Source organism: Rhineura floridana, chromosome 7, assembly GCF_030035675.1.
Source record: "Rhineura floridana isolate rRhiFlo1 chromosome 7, rRhiFlo1.hap2, whole genome shotgun sequence".
Taxonomy (NCBI): Eukaryota; Metazoa; Chordata; class Lepidosauria; order Squamata; family Rhineuridae; genus Rhineura; species Rhineura floridana.
This window is the reverse complement of record NC_084486.1, coordinates 60,867,509-60,883,134: the sequence shown is the minus strand read 5'-3', so window position 1 is coordinate 60,883,134 and position 15,626 is coordinate 60,867,509. Positions and strand designations below refer to the sequence as shown.

The following is a 15,626-nucleotide window of genomic DNA, read 5'->3' as shown; positions in this document are numbered from 1 at the left end:
TATCTAAACTAGTGGGATTTTAACTGGAGATCAGATGACTTTATCAACAAGAGCAAGAACTAGAGCTGAAATGAACACTTCTGTGAAACTAACTTTGAAATCTGTTGCTGTAGCCACCAAGGTCATATGTTAGAAACTCAATATTCAGAGCCAGATTTCCATTAAATGCTGATTTTAGGGTTGGTATTCAAGCCTCAAAATTGATTCACTGCCTTGCATTGATATTGTGCATACATTATTTTACAGCATTTTCTGCAAAACAATTGCTTTCTGTCTCCACATTTCACTAGGAGTAGGTAGCAATTCCTCACGGTATGTAGTTAGCAATAGTGAAATTCTTGTATCTGCTGTGTAAATGCATGCTCTACTTAGGGATAACACCAAACAGGAAAGGCTTAAAGGAAGTATAGGCCTGTAGCAACTTTGGTAGTACCAGCAGTGGTTTCTATTGCACTTCCTGCCTATTGCCAAGGGGGAAAAAGGCCACTAGGCTCTGCCTTGTTGGCAACACTTAACATTTCTTAGTCTTAGTTGAAGCTAGCACATGACCATTGTGGCTTCTTTGGCTTGGACAGGCCTCACATTTCTGTAGAATACTGCATCAAAGACTCTACTCAGTTCTGCCTCCACCCCATCTCTACCACCACAGCACCAGTGACTTGTGAGGAATCACAGTGTCATGCTGTGAAGAGTCTTGTGCTGCACCACCATGTGGACTGGAGTTAAATGTAGCAGTCAGTGCACAAAAAGCTACTATAGCACTATGCCAACAAAGGAAACTATACCTACTCCTAGGCACTACTTTGCTAGTGCACAGGATCAGGCCATTTAGCATTTTCATTTACAACATGCAGGGATTAAACTAGTTGCATAGAGAAAGCATTTATATTGTAACATTTAATATCTGATTTTTTATGCAGAAAACTTTGCATATATTAAATGATGGACCCAATACCTCTAACCTGGTAAGCCTGGATATCTAGACAATCACTTTTATTTGACTTTCATACAATAATTCAATTTTTTCTAACTTGATATCAATGGGTAACAGAATTGGCACTTATTTATTTAACCTTCCTTTAAAGTACATCTTAAATATAATATTTTGCATCCAGATTCCACCGACAAAATATCAGCCACAAGCATTTGAAATTTCATCAGTCTCTTGATTTCAGCAAAGTCTCAGTTCAGCTTTAGTCAGCATACTTATTAGAACAGATCCAAACTAAACAAACTTTGAGGAGTGTGTACCAACTATTGAGAAATCTGTAATGGACAGTTCAAGACTGCCTAAACATCACAAAAACGGCTTCCTTCCTAGGAAAACTTGGTTATGGTGAAACAGTATCTACTACAGTGCTCTGCACTGTAATGAATGTTCAGTATAAATTAATAATTTACCAGTACCTGAGCAAGGGCGTAGACCACCTTCACACAGCATAGCACCAAAGGCAGAAGCTCAGAGTTTTAAAAAATAATGGGTTTTTAAACATTAAAAATTCTACCTATTGCTATAAAAATATAGATCTCCAACTAGAGTTGAAAATAGTGCAAACTTCTGTCTTCACTTTTCAGGATACAAATGATGTTCCGTTTTGTCATTTCATATAGGCAGTATTACAGGATCTAGGTACATGAAGAGGTTGTTTAGGTGCAGGCCTGTTTAATAAAAGGAGTGCAAACATATTAACAATAAAATGAGCAAGCATATTAATTGTGGAGCAACAAAAATTAAGGTATAAACATCCTGCTGTTAAGAAATATCATTCTGTTAGGAAAACAGGAACATTCACATCCATTCATTCAAGTAATATAGGGTTTACTGACATATGTTCACCTTCCTGGATATTCTGTCTGTGACCTTATGATCACTACTCCCAAACTAAAGGTTTAGCAGGCAATTGAAAAGACACACCGTTTCTGATGGCTTAAATTAGGATTTGGGTGTTGTGTTGCAAGAATAATTCTCTCCGACATAGTACACCTCTGGCTAAGCAGTTTCCACCACCATTATTTCTAGCAAAGTGTTAGAAGGCAACACAGCATTGAAATCTGCATCCTTGATGGTACACCAAATGTTCAGCATTAATGCTTTGATGCTGCAGCAAGCGTTTAGTTGTATACGTAGCCAAATGTACTGTATTCATGTGTTGTATTCATGTTTTGTATTCCTACTCTAAGAATATGTTCCCTTCACATTATGAAGACGTTCTTTTCCAACAAATGCTCACAATACAACAGTTAGTCTCTAAGGTGCCAAACTATTTTACTTGCTTATATTTTATACACATCTTATTAATGGCACAGAATATATTATTTTGAAATATTAATAATCTTAAATAGCAGAACTTTAGAACAATCAGCCTTTTTTTCAAGTTGGTAAGTGCATTCACATCTGAAAGTGACAACTGAATTATTCGCTAAATACTAGGTTCCTTAAGCTGGTATCAGCTAAGCCCCCTCTCCATGTTTTCTGGCAGTTTTCTGCTGTACTTCACATATTCACAGAAACAGAAACAAAAGAAAATTATTTCCTATAGGAAACTTCACTAAAATTGCAAAGGAAATCAGACATATTTAAAGTGACCATCTGAACTATATCAACTGTCTTAATAATGTTGCTTCCTCCCTGCTAAAACAACATCAGCACAGCACGTCTTCTTTCTATTATTTGAGCTGGTGTTGCCACCACTCACTATATGCTCAGAGGCACATGTTACCAAATTCTTCCAAGCTACACAGGAAGTGGATTGGACTGTGAAAGACCAACCCAAATGGTGTTTGCATTTTGAGCAATTTGTAGGGCAGTCCAATATCTCAGAGAGGAGGTCAGGTCTGCTCCCCTGGTGCATTCACTATAGCTGCCCATTTTCCCTGCTTTTTAAAGTTTTATAGAAATATCTGTGGGCTATAGGTACGTTCTTAAACCGCAAGGTTTTTTGCCTATTAGTGAATTTCCCTGCTTTTTAATCTGGGAGGTAAGAAATTGGATCCTGTCCAAGTTTGCTGAGAATGGATTGATCATTTGCATGCTTGTTGAGTTCAGTGGGATTTATTCCTCTGCAATCATGCTTAGGATAGGTGAAACTGACCACAGGGGATGGGGAAGGAGGGAGAGGGAGGGGAGGGAGGGCAGAGGGGAAGAGGGGGATGGGGCAGGCAGGAGGGGCAGGTGAGGAGAAGGGAAGGTTTGAACATTTGCATGTTTATTGAATTCAGTGCGATTTACTCCTGTGCAATCATGCTTAGGATAGTTAAAACTATCCTAAGAGAGGGAAGGCTGGAGTGGGCAGGGGAGGAGGAAGAAGAAAGAGGAGAGGGGAGGGGAGGAGGAAGGGAGAGGAGAGGGGAAGGAGGGGGAGAGAAGGTCTGAACATTTGCATGCTTATTAAGTTCAATGGGATTTACTCCTATGCAATCATGGTTAGGATAGGAAAAACTGACCATGGGGGAGGGGGAAGGAGTGTATTGGAGGGGGGCAAAGGAAGGGCGAGGGCAGGTTTGATCATTTGCATGCTTATTGAATTCAATGGTATTTACTTCCATGCAATCATGCTTAAGATATGTGTTGGAAGGCAGAGCTGGGGTCCCAATCCCGGGGAGCTGGATCCCGGAGAGTTGGGAGAAGAGTATTCAGATGGATGGCAGAGGGAAGGGGGAGGAACTTCCCCCCTTTGGAGCGAAGACGAAACAGAGGAACTGCCAGTGATAAGGTCGCTTAGCAACGGGGACCCTGAGCCCTCCCTGGACATTCTCACGCCTCCCCCTCTTTCAGGCTCAGAGCAAGAGGGGAAAGAGGGAGGGCTGCTCACAGCCGAAAAGCGGGGAGGCAGTTTACCATCAGCCCCTCCCCTATCCCCCATCCTGGAATCGGAAACTTCAGAAGAGGAGGGGGTGATGCTTCCCCCCTCACCGCGCACACGCAGACAGCTGAAAAGACAGGAGAGAAGGGGGGAAGGTGGGCAGTACCTGAGGGGCAGTTAAGGAGGAGCGAAAGATTGCGCGCCCGTTTGGCCCCTTCTTAAAGAACAGGCGGGAAGAACTCCCTTGCTCTGTCAACTTTCTCCCAATGCCGCAGGACCTGTATCCCTGTATTGCTTCATGAGAAAACGCAGTCTTTGTTTGGACATTACCCTAATAAAACACGAATTAACTACAGCCGTTGGTCTGGTTCCTGAGTCACATCCTGGGCCTGACAGCTTGACAGAGCCACCTAAATCACCCTCAGCGCTCTCTTCATTTGACTGGGACAAGATGTCAAAGGGAGCAGCGGGGGGGACGAACCCCACTTCTGAGACGGAAGAAGTGGAACTCTTGAGGACTAAGGTAGCTGATTTGCAGACGGATGTTCAAGCCCTGCTAGCAGCAGTCAAGGCGCTGAAGACGGATAATCAAACCTTGAAGGCCACGATAGACCAGATGCGAACAGCCCCTCCAGCTGCCGTAGTAAAGGTTCCCATTGGATTGCCCCCAAAATACGCGGGACAAAGTGATCAGTTGGCAACCTTCGTGGCTCAATGTGAGTTATATCTGGATGTCAGGCACACGGAATTTCCAGACTATGGGGCTAAAGTAGCTTTCGTGATTAGCCTCCTGGAGGGAGAAGCTGCAAAATGGGTGACTCCGTATCTCGTGAGAAAGGATACTGTCTTAGGAAGGTACAGAGGATTTATACAGGAGATGACCGAGATGTTTCAAGACCCGCAAAGGGCTGAAACAGTAGCGCGGCAACTAGGCGCTCTGAAGCAAGCTAAAGGGACTGTTTCCGAGTACACTAACGCTTTTAAAATTCTGTCCCAGGAAACTGGTTACAATGACGCCACCCTGATGTTTATGTACCGGAGTGGATTAAATGCTGAAATCCTGGATGAGTTGGCCAGGACCTCCCCCCCCCGCTGACCTACCAGGGCTCATCCGGCTATGCCTACAGATAGATCACCGGATGGAAGGAAGGCGCCTGGAAAGGAAACAAGAGGTCCCGAGATACTCAGCCTCGGCATCCCGCAACAAGACCCTTCCCTCTGCAGGGATGGCAGGTAATGCAACTGAGGGACAGGGAGGGGCTAGGCCAAGACTGTCGGAAGAAGAAAAGGAAAGACGACGCCGGGAACGTTTATGCTTTTATTGTTCAAAGCCGGGCCATGTGGCCAGAGACTGTGGACTGAAAGGGGGGAAAGCCGAGCCATCGGGAAACTAGAACACCCAGTCCACGTGCAGGCCGGTGGACTGGGGGCAGCGTTGTATAAAGGCCCCCCAACGATCCAACCTCCCTCAAAGGGGGTGTTGGTCTTGCCTATTCGGATTACAACTTCCAGAGGAGTGGTGTTTAATTCCACTGCCTTAATTGACAGTGGAGCCTCCACAAATTTTATTGATGCAAAGTTAGTCAAGCGTCATGGAATTTCCCGGTGGAAACTGGACGCTCCCCTAGCTGTGGAGACTATCGATGGGAAACCCCTGAAGTCAGGAGGGGTGACACAAGCCACGGAGGAAGTGAAACTTCAAATCCCTGGGCACGAAGAGTTCATTTCGCTATACGTGTCAGATCTCTCGAACTTTGAGGTGATTCTGGGAATGCCCTGGCTAGCAAAGCATGAACCCAAAATAAGTTGGAAGGAGGCAGTGGTGTGGTTCACCTCACAGTATTGCCAGGAGAACTGTCAACCTGAAGGTATCAAGAACACCCTAGCGGGGGCAGTGCAAGAGATCGAGCAAGTGACCCTGCCGCCAAAGTATGAAGAATTCAAAGATGTGTTTGATGAAAAAAAGGCAGAGACTTTACCCCCCCACTGCCCTTACGACTGTGCGATTGACCTAGTGCCAGGAGCCAGCATCCCATCAGGGAGAATCTACTCTCTCACAGAGAATGAGAGGGAGGCCCTGAAGGAATTCCTGGATAAAAACCTGAGGCGAGGATTCATACACCCCTCACAATCCCCTGCTGGAGCGCCACTATTGTTTGTGAAAAAGAAGGGGGGGGAACTCAGACCCTGTAACGACTATCGCGCATTGAACCAGATCACCATCCCCAACAGCTATCCGCTGCCCCTGATCTCAGAGTTGCTGGACCGACTGCGCTCTGCAAAAATCTTCACGAAGTTGGATTTGAGAGGAGCGTACAATCTGATCAGAATGAAGGAGGGAGATGAATGGAAAACAGGATTCTTGACCGCTTACGGACAGTATGAATACCTGGTCATGCCGTTGGGGTTTTGTGGAAGTCCAGGAATTTTTCAAAAATTCATGAACGACGTGTTTAGAGACTTGTTGGACACGTATGTAATCTGTTACTTAGATGATATCCTGGTGTTCTCAAAGAACCAGGAAGACCACGACCAGCATGTGAAGACAGTGTTGAAGAGACTGAGAGAAAATCACCTGTATGCTAAATTAGAGAAATGTGGATTTGACCTCAAGTCTCTAGACTTCCTTGGATATCGAATCTCAGCGGAAGGCGTGGAGATGGACCCAGGGAAAGTAAGCTGCATATTGGACTGGGGCCAACCTGTCACCAAAAAGGATGTACAACGGTTTTTGGGGTTTGCCAATTATTACAGAAAGTGCATTCCAGGGTTTTCCAAATTAACAGCTCCTCTGACTGACTGTTTAAGGGGGAAGAAAAAGTTTCAATGGACAGAGAACGCCACCGAGGCCTTTGAGGAGCTGAAGAGAAGGTTTGCTACTGAGCCCATTCTGCGCTTTGCTGATCCGAACCGCCCTTTCGTAGTGGAAGCAGATGCTTCAGATTTTGCCATCGGGGGGTTCCTGCTACAATTAGACCAAGAAGGGAAGGAGCTGCACCCCTGTGCGTACTTCTCTCGGAAGTTAAAGCCTGCAGAGAAGAACTACACAGTTTGGGAGAAGGAGCTGCTGGCCATCAAGGACTCTTTTGAAAACTGGAGACAATACCTAGAGGGGACCTCTCATCGAATTGAAGTGCGCTCCGACCACAAGAATCTTGAAAGCCTCCAAACCGCCAGAAAGCTGAACCAGAGACAGATAAGATGGTCCCAGTTCTTCACTAGGTTTAACTTCCAGATTACTTACCATGCCCAAGCCAAAAACCAGAGAGCGGATGCCTTATCCAGACAGCCACAATACAAAGAAAGTGAATCCGAGGACCAGTCTCAGTACGTAATCCCGCCAGAGAAATTAACGTTGGGAGTATGCCAGCCTTCATGGGAAGAGGAACTCAAAAAGGCACAACAAGAAGATGCAGACATGCTAAAATATCAGCAGGAGACGGGACAAGGTCAAGACTCAGAAGTAACCTTTCACTGGAGAAATGGACTGTTATGGTTCAAAACCGCCAGATATGTGCCAGAAGGGGAATTAAGGCTCAGAATCCTACGCCAGTGTCATGATTCCATCACAGCGGGACACTTTGGGATTTACAAGACCATTCAGAACGTGGCCAAGGACTTCTGGTGGCCTAAAATGCGTCGGGATATTGAGAGTTATGTAAAGTCCTGCTCTGTCTGTCTGCGGACAAAAACACAAACAGGGACACCAGCAGGACTGTTACAACCGTTGCCTGTCCCACACGAACCCTGGAAGGACCTCTCCATGGATTTTATAACTGATCTACCCAAGTCCCAAGGAATGACAGCCATCTTAGTAGTGGTGGATCTACTTACCAAAATGGCACACTTTCTTCCTTGTGCAGGGGCCTTAGAGGCTAAAGAAACGGCCAAGTTATTCATAAAAGAAGTCTACCGGCTGCATGGATTGCCAAACAGCGTAGTCTCAGACCGAGGAACTCAGTTCACAGCCAAATTTTGGAGAGCAATGTGGAAACAGTTGCAGACGGAATTAAAACTCTCCTCCGCCCATCACCCCCAGACAGATGGGCAGACGGAACGCTTGAACGCCGTTTTGGAAAGATATTTACGAAGTTATGTGTCCTATCAACAGACTGACTGGGTATCATATTTGCATTTTGCAGAGTTCGCCTACAACAATTCTCTGCACTCCAGCACTCAACAAACCCCGTTCTTCACTAATTATGGATTCCATCCTAAAGTCTTTCCAAGCAGCTCAGAAGGAATGCTGGTACCGGCAGCTGAGAACTTCCTTAAGGAATTGCAAGCAGCGCAACAGACACTGAAACAGCAGTTAAACGAAGCCAAAATGGAGTACAAGCGAGTTGCTGACCTGCACAGGAAGGAGCCCCCCCCCTTCAACCGGGAGACCAGGTATGGCTGTCCACCCGCTTCCTCCAGATGCCGGGCAAATGTAGAAAATTACAAGACAAGAGGGTGGGTCCTTTCGAAATAGAAACTCAAATCAATCCCGTGGCGTACCGACTGAAGCTGCCTGACACGTTTAAAATACATCCTGAGTTCCATCGATCCCTCTTAACGAAAGTCACCCCTCCCAGTGAGTTACGGCCGGAGGAACCTCCCGGAGCTCCACTCCTGGTAAATGAGCAGCTTGAGTTTGAAGTTGAGGAGATCTTAGATTCCAGGATCAGACGCACAAGCTGCAGTATTTGATTCACTGGAAAGGCTATGGGGTGGCTGACAGATCATGGGAAGATGCAGCTGATGTGCATGCTCCAGAATTGGTAAAACTTTTCCATCAACGTTTTCCCCACCGTCCCAAGCCAGACAAGGGGAGGGGGGCACAGCCTGGGAGGGGGGATGGTGTCGGAAGGCAGAGCTGGGGTCCCAATCCCGGGGAGCTGGATCCCGGAGAGTTGGGAGAAGAGTATTCGGATGGATGGCAGAGGGAAGGGGGAGGAACTTCCCCCCTTTGGAGCGAAGACAAAACAGAGGAACTGCCAGTGATAAGGTCGCTTAGCAATGGGGAGCCTGAGCCCTCCCTGGACATTCTCACGCCTCCTCCTCTTTCAGGCTCAGAGCAAGAGGGGAAAGAGGGAGGGCTGCTCACAGCAGAAAAGCGGGGAGGCAGTTTACCATCAGCCCCTCCCCTATCCCCCATCCTGGAATTGGAAACTTCAGAAGAGGATGGGGTGATGCTTCCCCCCTCACCGCGCACACGCAGACAGCTGAAAAGACAGGAGAGAAGGGGGGGAGGTGGGCAGTACCTGAGGGGCAGTTAAGGAGGAGCGAAAGATTGCGCGCCCGTTTGGCCCCTTCTTAAAGAACAGGCGGGAAGAAGTCCCTTGCTCTGTCAACTTTCTCCCAATGCCACAGGACCTGTATCCCTGTATTGCTTCATGAGAAAACGCAGTCTTTGTTTGGACATTACCCTAATAAAACACGAATTAACTACAGCCGTTGGTCTGGTTCCTGAGTCACATCCTGGGCCTGACAATATGTAAAACTGACCATGGGGAGGAGGAAGGGGAGGGGGAGGAGGGGACTGGAAGGGGAGGGAGAGGGAAGGAGCAAGAGGGAGGGGATAGGAGGAAGGAGAAGGGAGGGTGGATTTGATCATTTGCATACTTTTTGCGTTCAATGGGATTTATTTCTGTGCAATCATGTTTGAAAATGGAAATGGACTGCCTTCAAGTCAATCCCGACTTATGTTGACCCTATGAATAGGGTTTTCATGGTAAACGGTATCCAGAGGTAGTTTTACCATTGCCTTCCTCTGAGGCTGAGAGGCAGTGACTGGCCCAAGGTCACCCAGTGAGCTTCATGACTGTGTGGGAATTCGAACCCTGGTCTCCCAGGTCATAGTCCATCACTGACCTGGGGGAGGGGCAAGGAGGGGTGGAGGATGGGGAGGGAGATTGGGTGGATGGGCACAGGGCAGAAGGGAAGCCCCTTTCCTTTCCAAAAGGAAAACATTGTGAACAGTATCATTGCTTTTCAGCGTTTCCCCACTTTTTTATTCTACAGCAGGCACATGTAGCCTCCCACCCAAATGTAAACCATAGCTATCCCTGGCCACATCCACATCAGCCATTTATTTCACTTTGGACAGTCATGGCTTCTCTCAAGGAATCCTGGGAAGTATAGTTAGTGAAGGGTGCTGAGAGTTTCTAGGAGATGCCCTGTTCCCCTCACAGACCTTCAATCATAGTGGCTGACAGTTAAACCAGTCTGGCCGCTGGAGCTCTGTCAGGGGAATAGGAGTCTCCTCTCAGCACCCTTCACAAATCACACTTCCCAGGATTCTCTGAAGAAAGCCATGACTGTCTCCCGTGAAATCAAAGTCTGGTGTGGGTGTGGCCCCCTGATTAGGCAAGCCCAGAAGCTGTGAGTTTGGCTTTTAGAACTCTGACAGTTGGTTCTTACTGAGCATGCCCCACGTTATCATAGGGTGCCAGCCAAGATTTTTTAAATTAATTAAAAATCAGCCAGGCATTTTTTAAACTTTTAAACTGCAGAAGATGAAGGTCAGAGTATGGGGCAAGGTCAGGAGTACAGGTGCTCTGTGAACATGGCTGATTTTTAATGAATTTCAACACATTATGAGAACTCAGAGAAAAAAGTCCAAAAGGGTTCTGGGTTTCCCCCCCTCTTTTTAGACTTTGAACTCTCTATTTTCTCTGACTGTTTTGTGTATTGCCATAAAAATTGAGAGGGCTGTTAAGCAAGCGTTTCTGAGTTCAGGACTATAAGATTTGTAAGGGTTTGTTTTGAAATGAGCTTATGGGATGCATCAGAATGGCATGGGGGGTATTTTCAATTTAACATTGCGGAATGTGAAAAACCCACGCTGGCTATAGTATACAGCCACTCTCGTGGCTGTATAATTTTGTATGTTTCAGGGAATTTCATCCAGTTAAAATTAAGCATGAGAATGCTTTTTCATGTGATTGTATCTCAGATTCACCACATGGGAAAACACTGGTTGATAAGAACAAGCAATTGCAGAAGACTTCCAGGATCTTTTACCTTGTGGTGACCTAAAAATGCCTGATCGATTCTTATTTAGATAACTGAAATAATTTTGTGAGTGCAAAGCTAAACTGGGGTAGCCAACATAGTGCCCTCCAGATGGTGCTCTAGGCTCCAATTCCCTCCATTCCTGACCACTGGCCTTGCTGACTGAGGTTGATGGGTTAGAGTCCAACATTTGGAGGGCACCTTCTTGGCTATTCCTGAGCTATGCCCTCCCAACAAAAATGAGCCAATTCTAAAATATAGTTCATAATGTTACTGAAAAGCATTTGCTATTGGATACACACATCAACAACTAAACTAACCTGAGAGGAGCAATTTGAGGGACAGGCTTTGGAAGCCCAAACACTTCTCTGGAGGAACTATTAAACTGAGCAGATTTGGTCTTCTGAGGGTCAGCTGGCAAAGGCTTTTGAGGAGGACTTGGTTTGAAAGATACCTATAATACAATACAAGATCATATAATTTTTGTTATAAAATAGAGCCATTTGTTTTATATTCTTTGTCCTGATATGAAGAAATACAATGATATAAGAATTGTAAATAAATTTGTACAGTAAAAAGTACTATGCAAAGGGTTGGATTCAGACACTGGGTTATATCCAAAGTTAGTCATACTCAGAGTAGAACCACTGAAATTAATGGATATGACTAACTGAGGTCCATTAATTTCAATGTGTTTATGCTTAGAAAAACATAGTCGGATATAACCCTTAGTCATGACACTAGCAATTCTACGCCATTTTGTGGCTAATACTGTTATAGCTTATGACACTGGTACCTCAGCCAAAGAGTGAAGTTGTAAGTTTTGGCAGTATCTAATACTTCATTTTGACTCAGTATTTAATGCTTCAGTCATAAAAGTATAATTTGTCTCCCACATGTTTTTCAAAACATGCTCAAAACTGAAACAAACATTCACATTATGTGGCTCCCCACTACTTGTATTTGTAGTAAATGAAAGTACACAATTAAGAGACAACAAGGTGCTCCAAGATGTTATTCAGAATAGGGGAGTGGCAAAAGGCAAACAGGTCTCTAAAAATATATCTAAAAATTATCTCTTTTAGAAAATCTCTAGTGTACAGTATTTTAACTACATGATTTTGCAGTTTCAAGAAGAGAATGCAGTATGATCACTGGTAGCATGCTGAAAGCAAATATATATATTGAGTACAATTGCCATTGTGTGAGCAATAAACAATCAATGTTTTTCTGCTGGTATTTACCTTGCTGCTTGTGTAGACTGGCTTTGCCTGTGAAACTGGTTTTGCAGGTTATAAAATGGCGCTGGGCAAGGAGACAACGCCCAAAGGGACAAAGGGTGGAAAAGTGCAAAACAAGCCTTATATGGAAAAGTTTGTGAATGACGAAGTGGGCTGACCAACTGGATAATGTATGCATGATGTATGTGTTGCCAAAGGTATAAAGCCTGGCTGCGTCCAGGGAGTGGCAGACTCGACCTGGTTCGTTTCTCCACTTGCAAGTATTTCAATAAAACTTGGTTTTGCTTTGAAGTTGTTTTGTCGTTCCTTGAGTAATATTGGAACACGGTACTTGGGAGCGAACTCTCGCCTATCAATAAAAGTAATATTGTGGGCGTTTATTACAACTGGCGACCACGAAGGAACAGGTCTTTGTGCGCCGCGGCATTCCGGGGCAGCCCCCGAACGGAAAGAGCGCTCCGGACCCCGTTGAGGTCCATTCCAGGAGGGAAGCGGTTGTGCCGGGGTGCCGGGGCTGGCGCCGAGCCTCTCCATAGAAATCGAAACGAGCAAAACCAGGTTTTCGGGAAGGGTAAGTCGCCTGCAAGGGCTGAAGATACTGTGTGAAAGGGTGTGAGTGGATGTGCGCATGAGACGGGACGTATCCTAACGGTTATCCCGAAGCGAGTGTGGACCGGCCAGTAGTGCGGTTCCCACGTCCTCGCGAGAGGCTGGGCCACGACAGCAGGGAAGCAAAAGTCGTCCGTTACATTGTCTGTCTTGTGTGAGGTCGGGAGGAGAAGGGATTGAAAATATCACCTGTACACCGACCAGTGAAAAGGGAAGTAAAAACACAGACGGTCACCTGTAGGGTCGGATTTTGTCTCAGACACCAGTACCTACATAATGGGTCAGGGTGCATCAAAGGCAACTGGCAAAGGGACGCCCCTTAGAACCAAACGCAAAGGGCGACAGCAACTGGCAGTTGGATCCAAAACGCCGTTAGAATGTGTCTTGGGGAATTTTTTTACGGTTTAAAATTTCTGTCATTTCCTCCGGAGGTCCGGTACCGACCCCGGAGAAATTGGAACAGTTCTGTATGGTTGACTGGGTGGGGTTGGGAATTTCTTGGCCACCGGGTGGAACATGGAATCAAAAGAAAGTTAATCGCCTTGTCTCCACTCTGTATGATGCCTTACCGGAAACGGCCGATTCCTGGCATTATGCAGAGGGCTGGCAGGCGATCAGTCATCAACCCCCCAAAGAATGTGCGCTGGAAATGGCCGGGGCTCAACGTAAAGGGGAGGTTACAAGGAAGCCAGTCATAAATGACACAGAGGATTTTCAGATCCAGGGAATGGTCGGTAGGCCCCCACCTCCTCAGAATGGGGGTGGTGCAGTGGGTCTCCCAGTGGTTCCGGTGGACCCCCCTCTGACTATTCCCCCCCTTAATCCACCCCCTTATTTGGTCCCGCCAAACCCGACGGCGCCCCCTAGTCCGTATGATGATTTACATCATACTTTGGAAGAGATTGCAACATCTCAGCGGAACCGGGATCGGGAGACTGAAAAGATGCTAGATTTATATAGAAGATTGGCAGAGCAAAAGAAAAATTCCTTACCAGAAGAAATGGCGGAAAAGCGCCGTGAGTTGTTTGAATCATTGAGGCGGCCCGATGGCCCTATGCAACTAAGGTGTGGCAAACAACTTCCAGAACACCCATTTGCCCCAGTGGAAAGTGACCAGGTGGGTCCCCGAAGATACAGGTCTGGCTCTGTGTCAGATCTGCCGACTTTCCTGGTGCCCATGCGAGAAGTATTGGACGCAAATGCTCAGATTGCTTTTGTGCATGCCCCCTTTTTGACGTCTGATTTGTTTAATTGGAAAAATCAGATGCCATGGTTAAGAGAAGATCCGGACAAGCATTACCAAATGTGGGATTCCATTTTTGCAAACCATCATCCCACATGGCGGGATATCCAAACTCTGTTGAATATGTTATTGACCCAGGAGGAGAAAAGTTTAGTGCTGTCCCAGGCAAGAACGGAGGCGCTACGGACCCAGCGGGCCGGGGCAAACGCTGCCAATTTGGCCCCGGACGTGGTACTCCCTACGGAGGATCCGGACTGGCTCCCAACACCGGGAGTGCCGCACCCACAGTTGAATAATTATAAACGACTGATCTTACATGGAATCAGGAATGCGATTCCAAAACCCATGAATATGTCTAAATTGTATCAAGTACAACAGGAGGCCAAAGAAACCCCCTCAGTGTTTCTGGAAAGATTAACCACCACCATGCGAAAGTACACCTCCCTTGACCCTGATGCCCCTGAGAACCAGCGTTTACTCGTCACCTTATTTATTGCACAGAGTTGTGCTGATATTAGACGGAAGTTACAGAAGGTGGAAGGTGTGATGGGCATGGGCATGGGGCAGATTGTGGAGATAGCATACAAAGTTTATGTGAACAGAGATGAGCAAGCGAAAAAGGAAGAGGGAAAAGCGATGAAAAAGCAGTATGGAATGATGGCCGCAGCCATTGCAGAAGGCGTAAACCAAGCTACGACTAGTGGCAGGGGGCACACAGGCAAGTTTATCCCAAACCAACAGGGACCGGGGCAGAGAGGGAGGCCTCGATTGGCACAAGACCAATGCGCTAGATGTTTAAAGAGGGGCCATTGGGCGAAAGATTGTAAAGGAAGTAGACCCCCCTTGGAGTTTAGAAATGGCGGACGCATGTTGTGGGAAGACGGGAAGAAAGCGGAACAGCCAGCACGCTCCAAAACGGTCCCTCAGGAGATGGCCCAATGGACCGAAGGAGGGGAAGATTCAGAATGAAGGTGGACGGGATATAAGGGGGGCCCGAGAGAAGAACCCATGCTGAAGTTAATGGTCAACGGAAGCCCTTTAAGTGGACTAATCGATACGGGAGCTTCATTCTCAATGATACGCCGGGCCTGTTCCCGTCACAAGATACCCCTTACCTCTCAGGTCACGACTGTAATGGGACTAGAAGGAAATAAGCAGATGGTGCCTGTCTCGCGACCCCTGAAAGTCAGCTTTCATGATAAAGGAGCAGAATTCAGCCATCAATTTCTAATATCGCCTGAGTGCCCACTCCCCATTTTTGGCTGCGATATTTTAAGTAAGCTGCAAGTCCGCATTGCATTCCAAGACAATGAGTTACATGTACAAGTTCCTAAAAGGAATGAATGCGCCTTCCAGATGGCGCTTGCAGGAATAAAAGAAAAAAATACACAACAAGAGTCCCTGATGATTCCTGGTGTACACCCGGATGTATGGGCAAGGAAAGACAACCCGGCAAGGGCAAAGAATGCTATCCCAGTAAGAGTAAATTTAAAGCCCAGGGCCGCTCCGACGCCTGTGAAACAATTTCCCCTGAGGGCGGAAGTTCGACAAAGTTTACATGAAATGATAACATTGTTCCTTGAGTATGGATGGGTGTACCAGACTACCAGCCCTCATAACACCCCAGTATTTGGAGTCCCAAAGGAAGGACGGCCAGGGCAGTATAGGCTGGTCCAAGACTTAAGAATAATCAATGAAAAGGTCCTTGAAGATGTACCTGTAGTTCCCAAC

The 15,626-nt window shown here is 46.4% G+C and overlaps 1 protein-coding gene across 6 annotated transcripts in view; it reads right to left on the bottom strand.

Annotated features, from left to right (window-relative positions):
• Window positions 1–828: 828 nt before the first annotated feature.
• The window catches only part of ADAM12 (ADAM metallopeptidase domain 12), a 396,536-nt gene continuing 381,738 nt past the window's right edge, over window positions 829–15,626 (bottom strand). For 5 of the 6 annotated variants that reach the window (XM_061635685.1, XM_061635687.1, XM_061635688.1 and 2 more), the window contains 2 exons: window positions 11,123–11,256; window positions 829–1,659 (listed from right to left, as the gene is read on the bottom strand). In XM_061635685.1, coding sequence (XP_061491669.1) covers window positions 1,599–1,659; window positions 11,123–11,256 — 195 coding nt within the window. In that variant the 3' untranslated portion in view covers window positions 829–1,598. The remainder of the gene's footprint in view (window positions 1,660–11,122; window positions 11,257–15,626) is intronic. The other variant, XM_061635690.1, reaches the window with a different exon arrangement.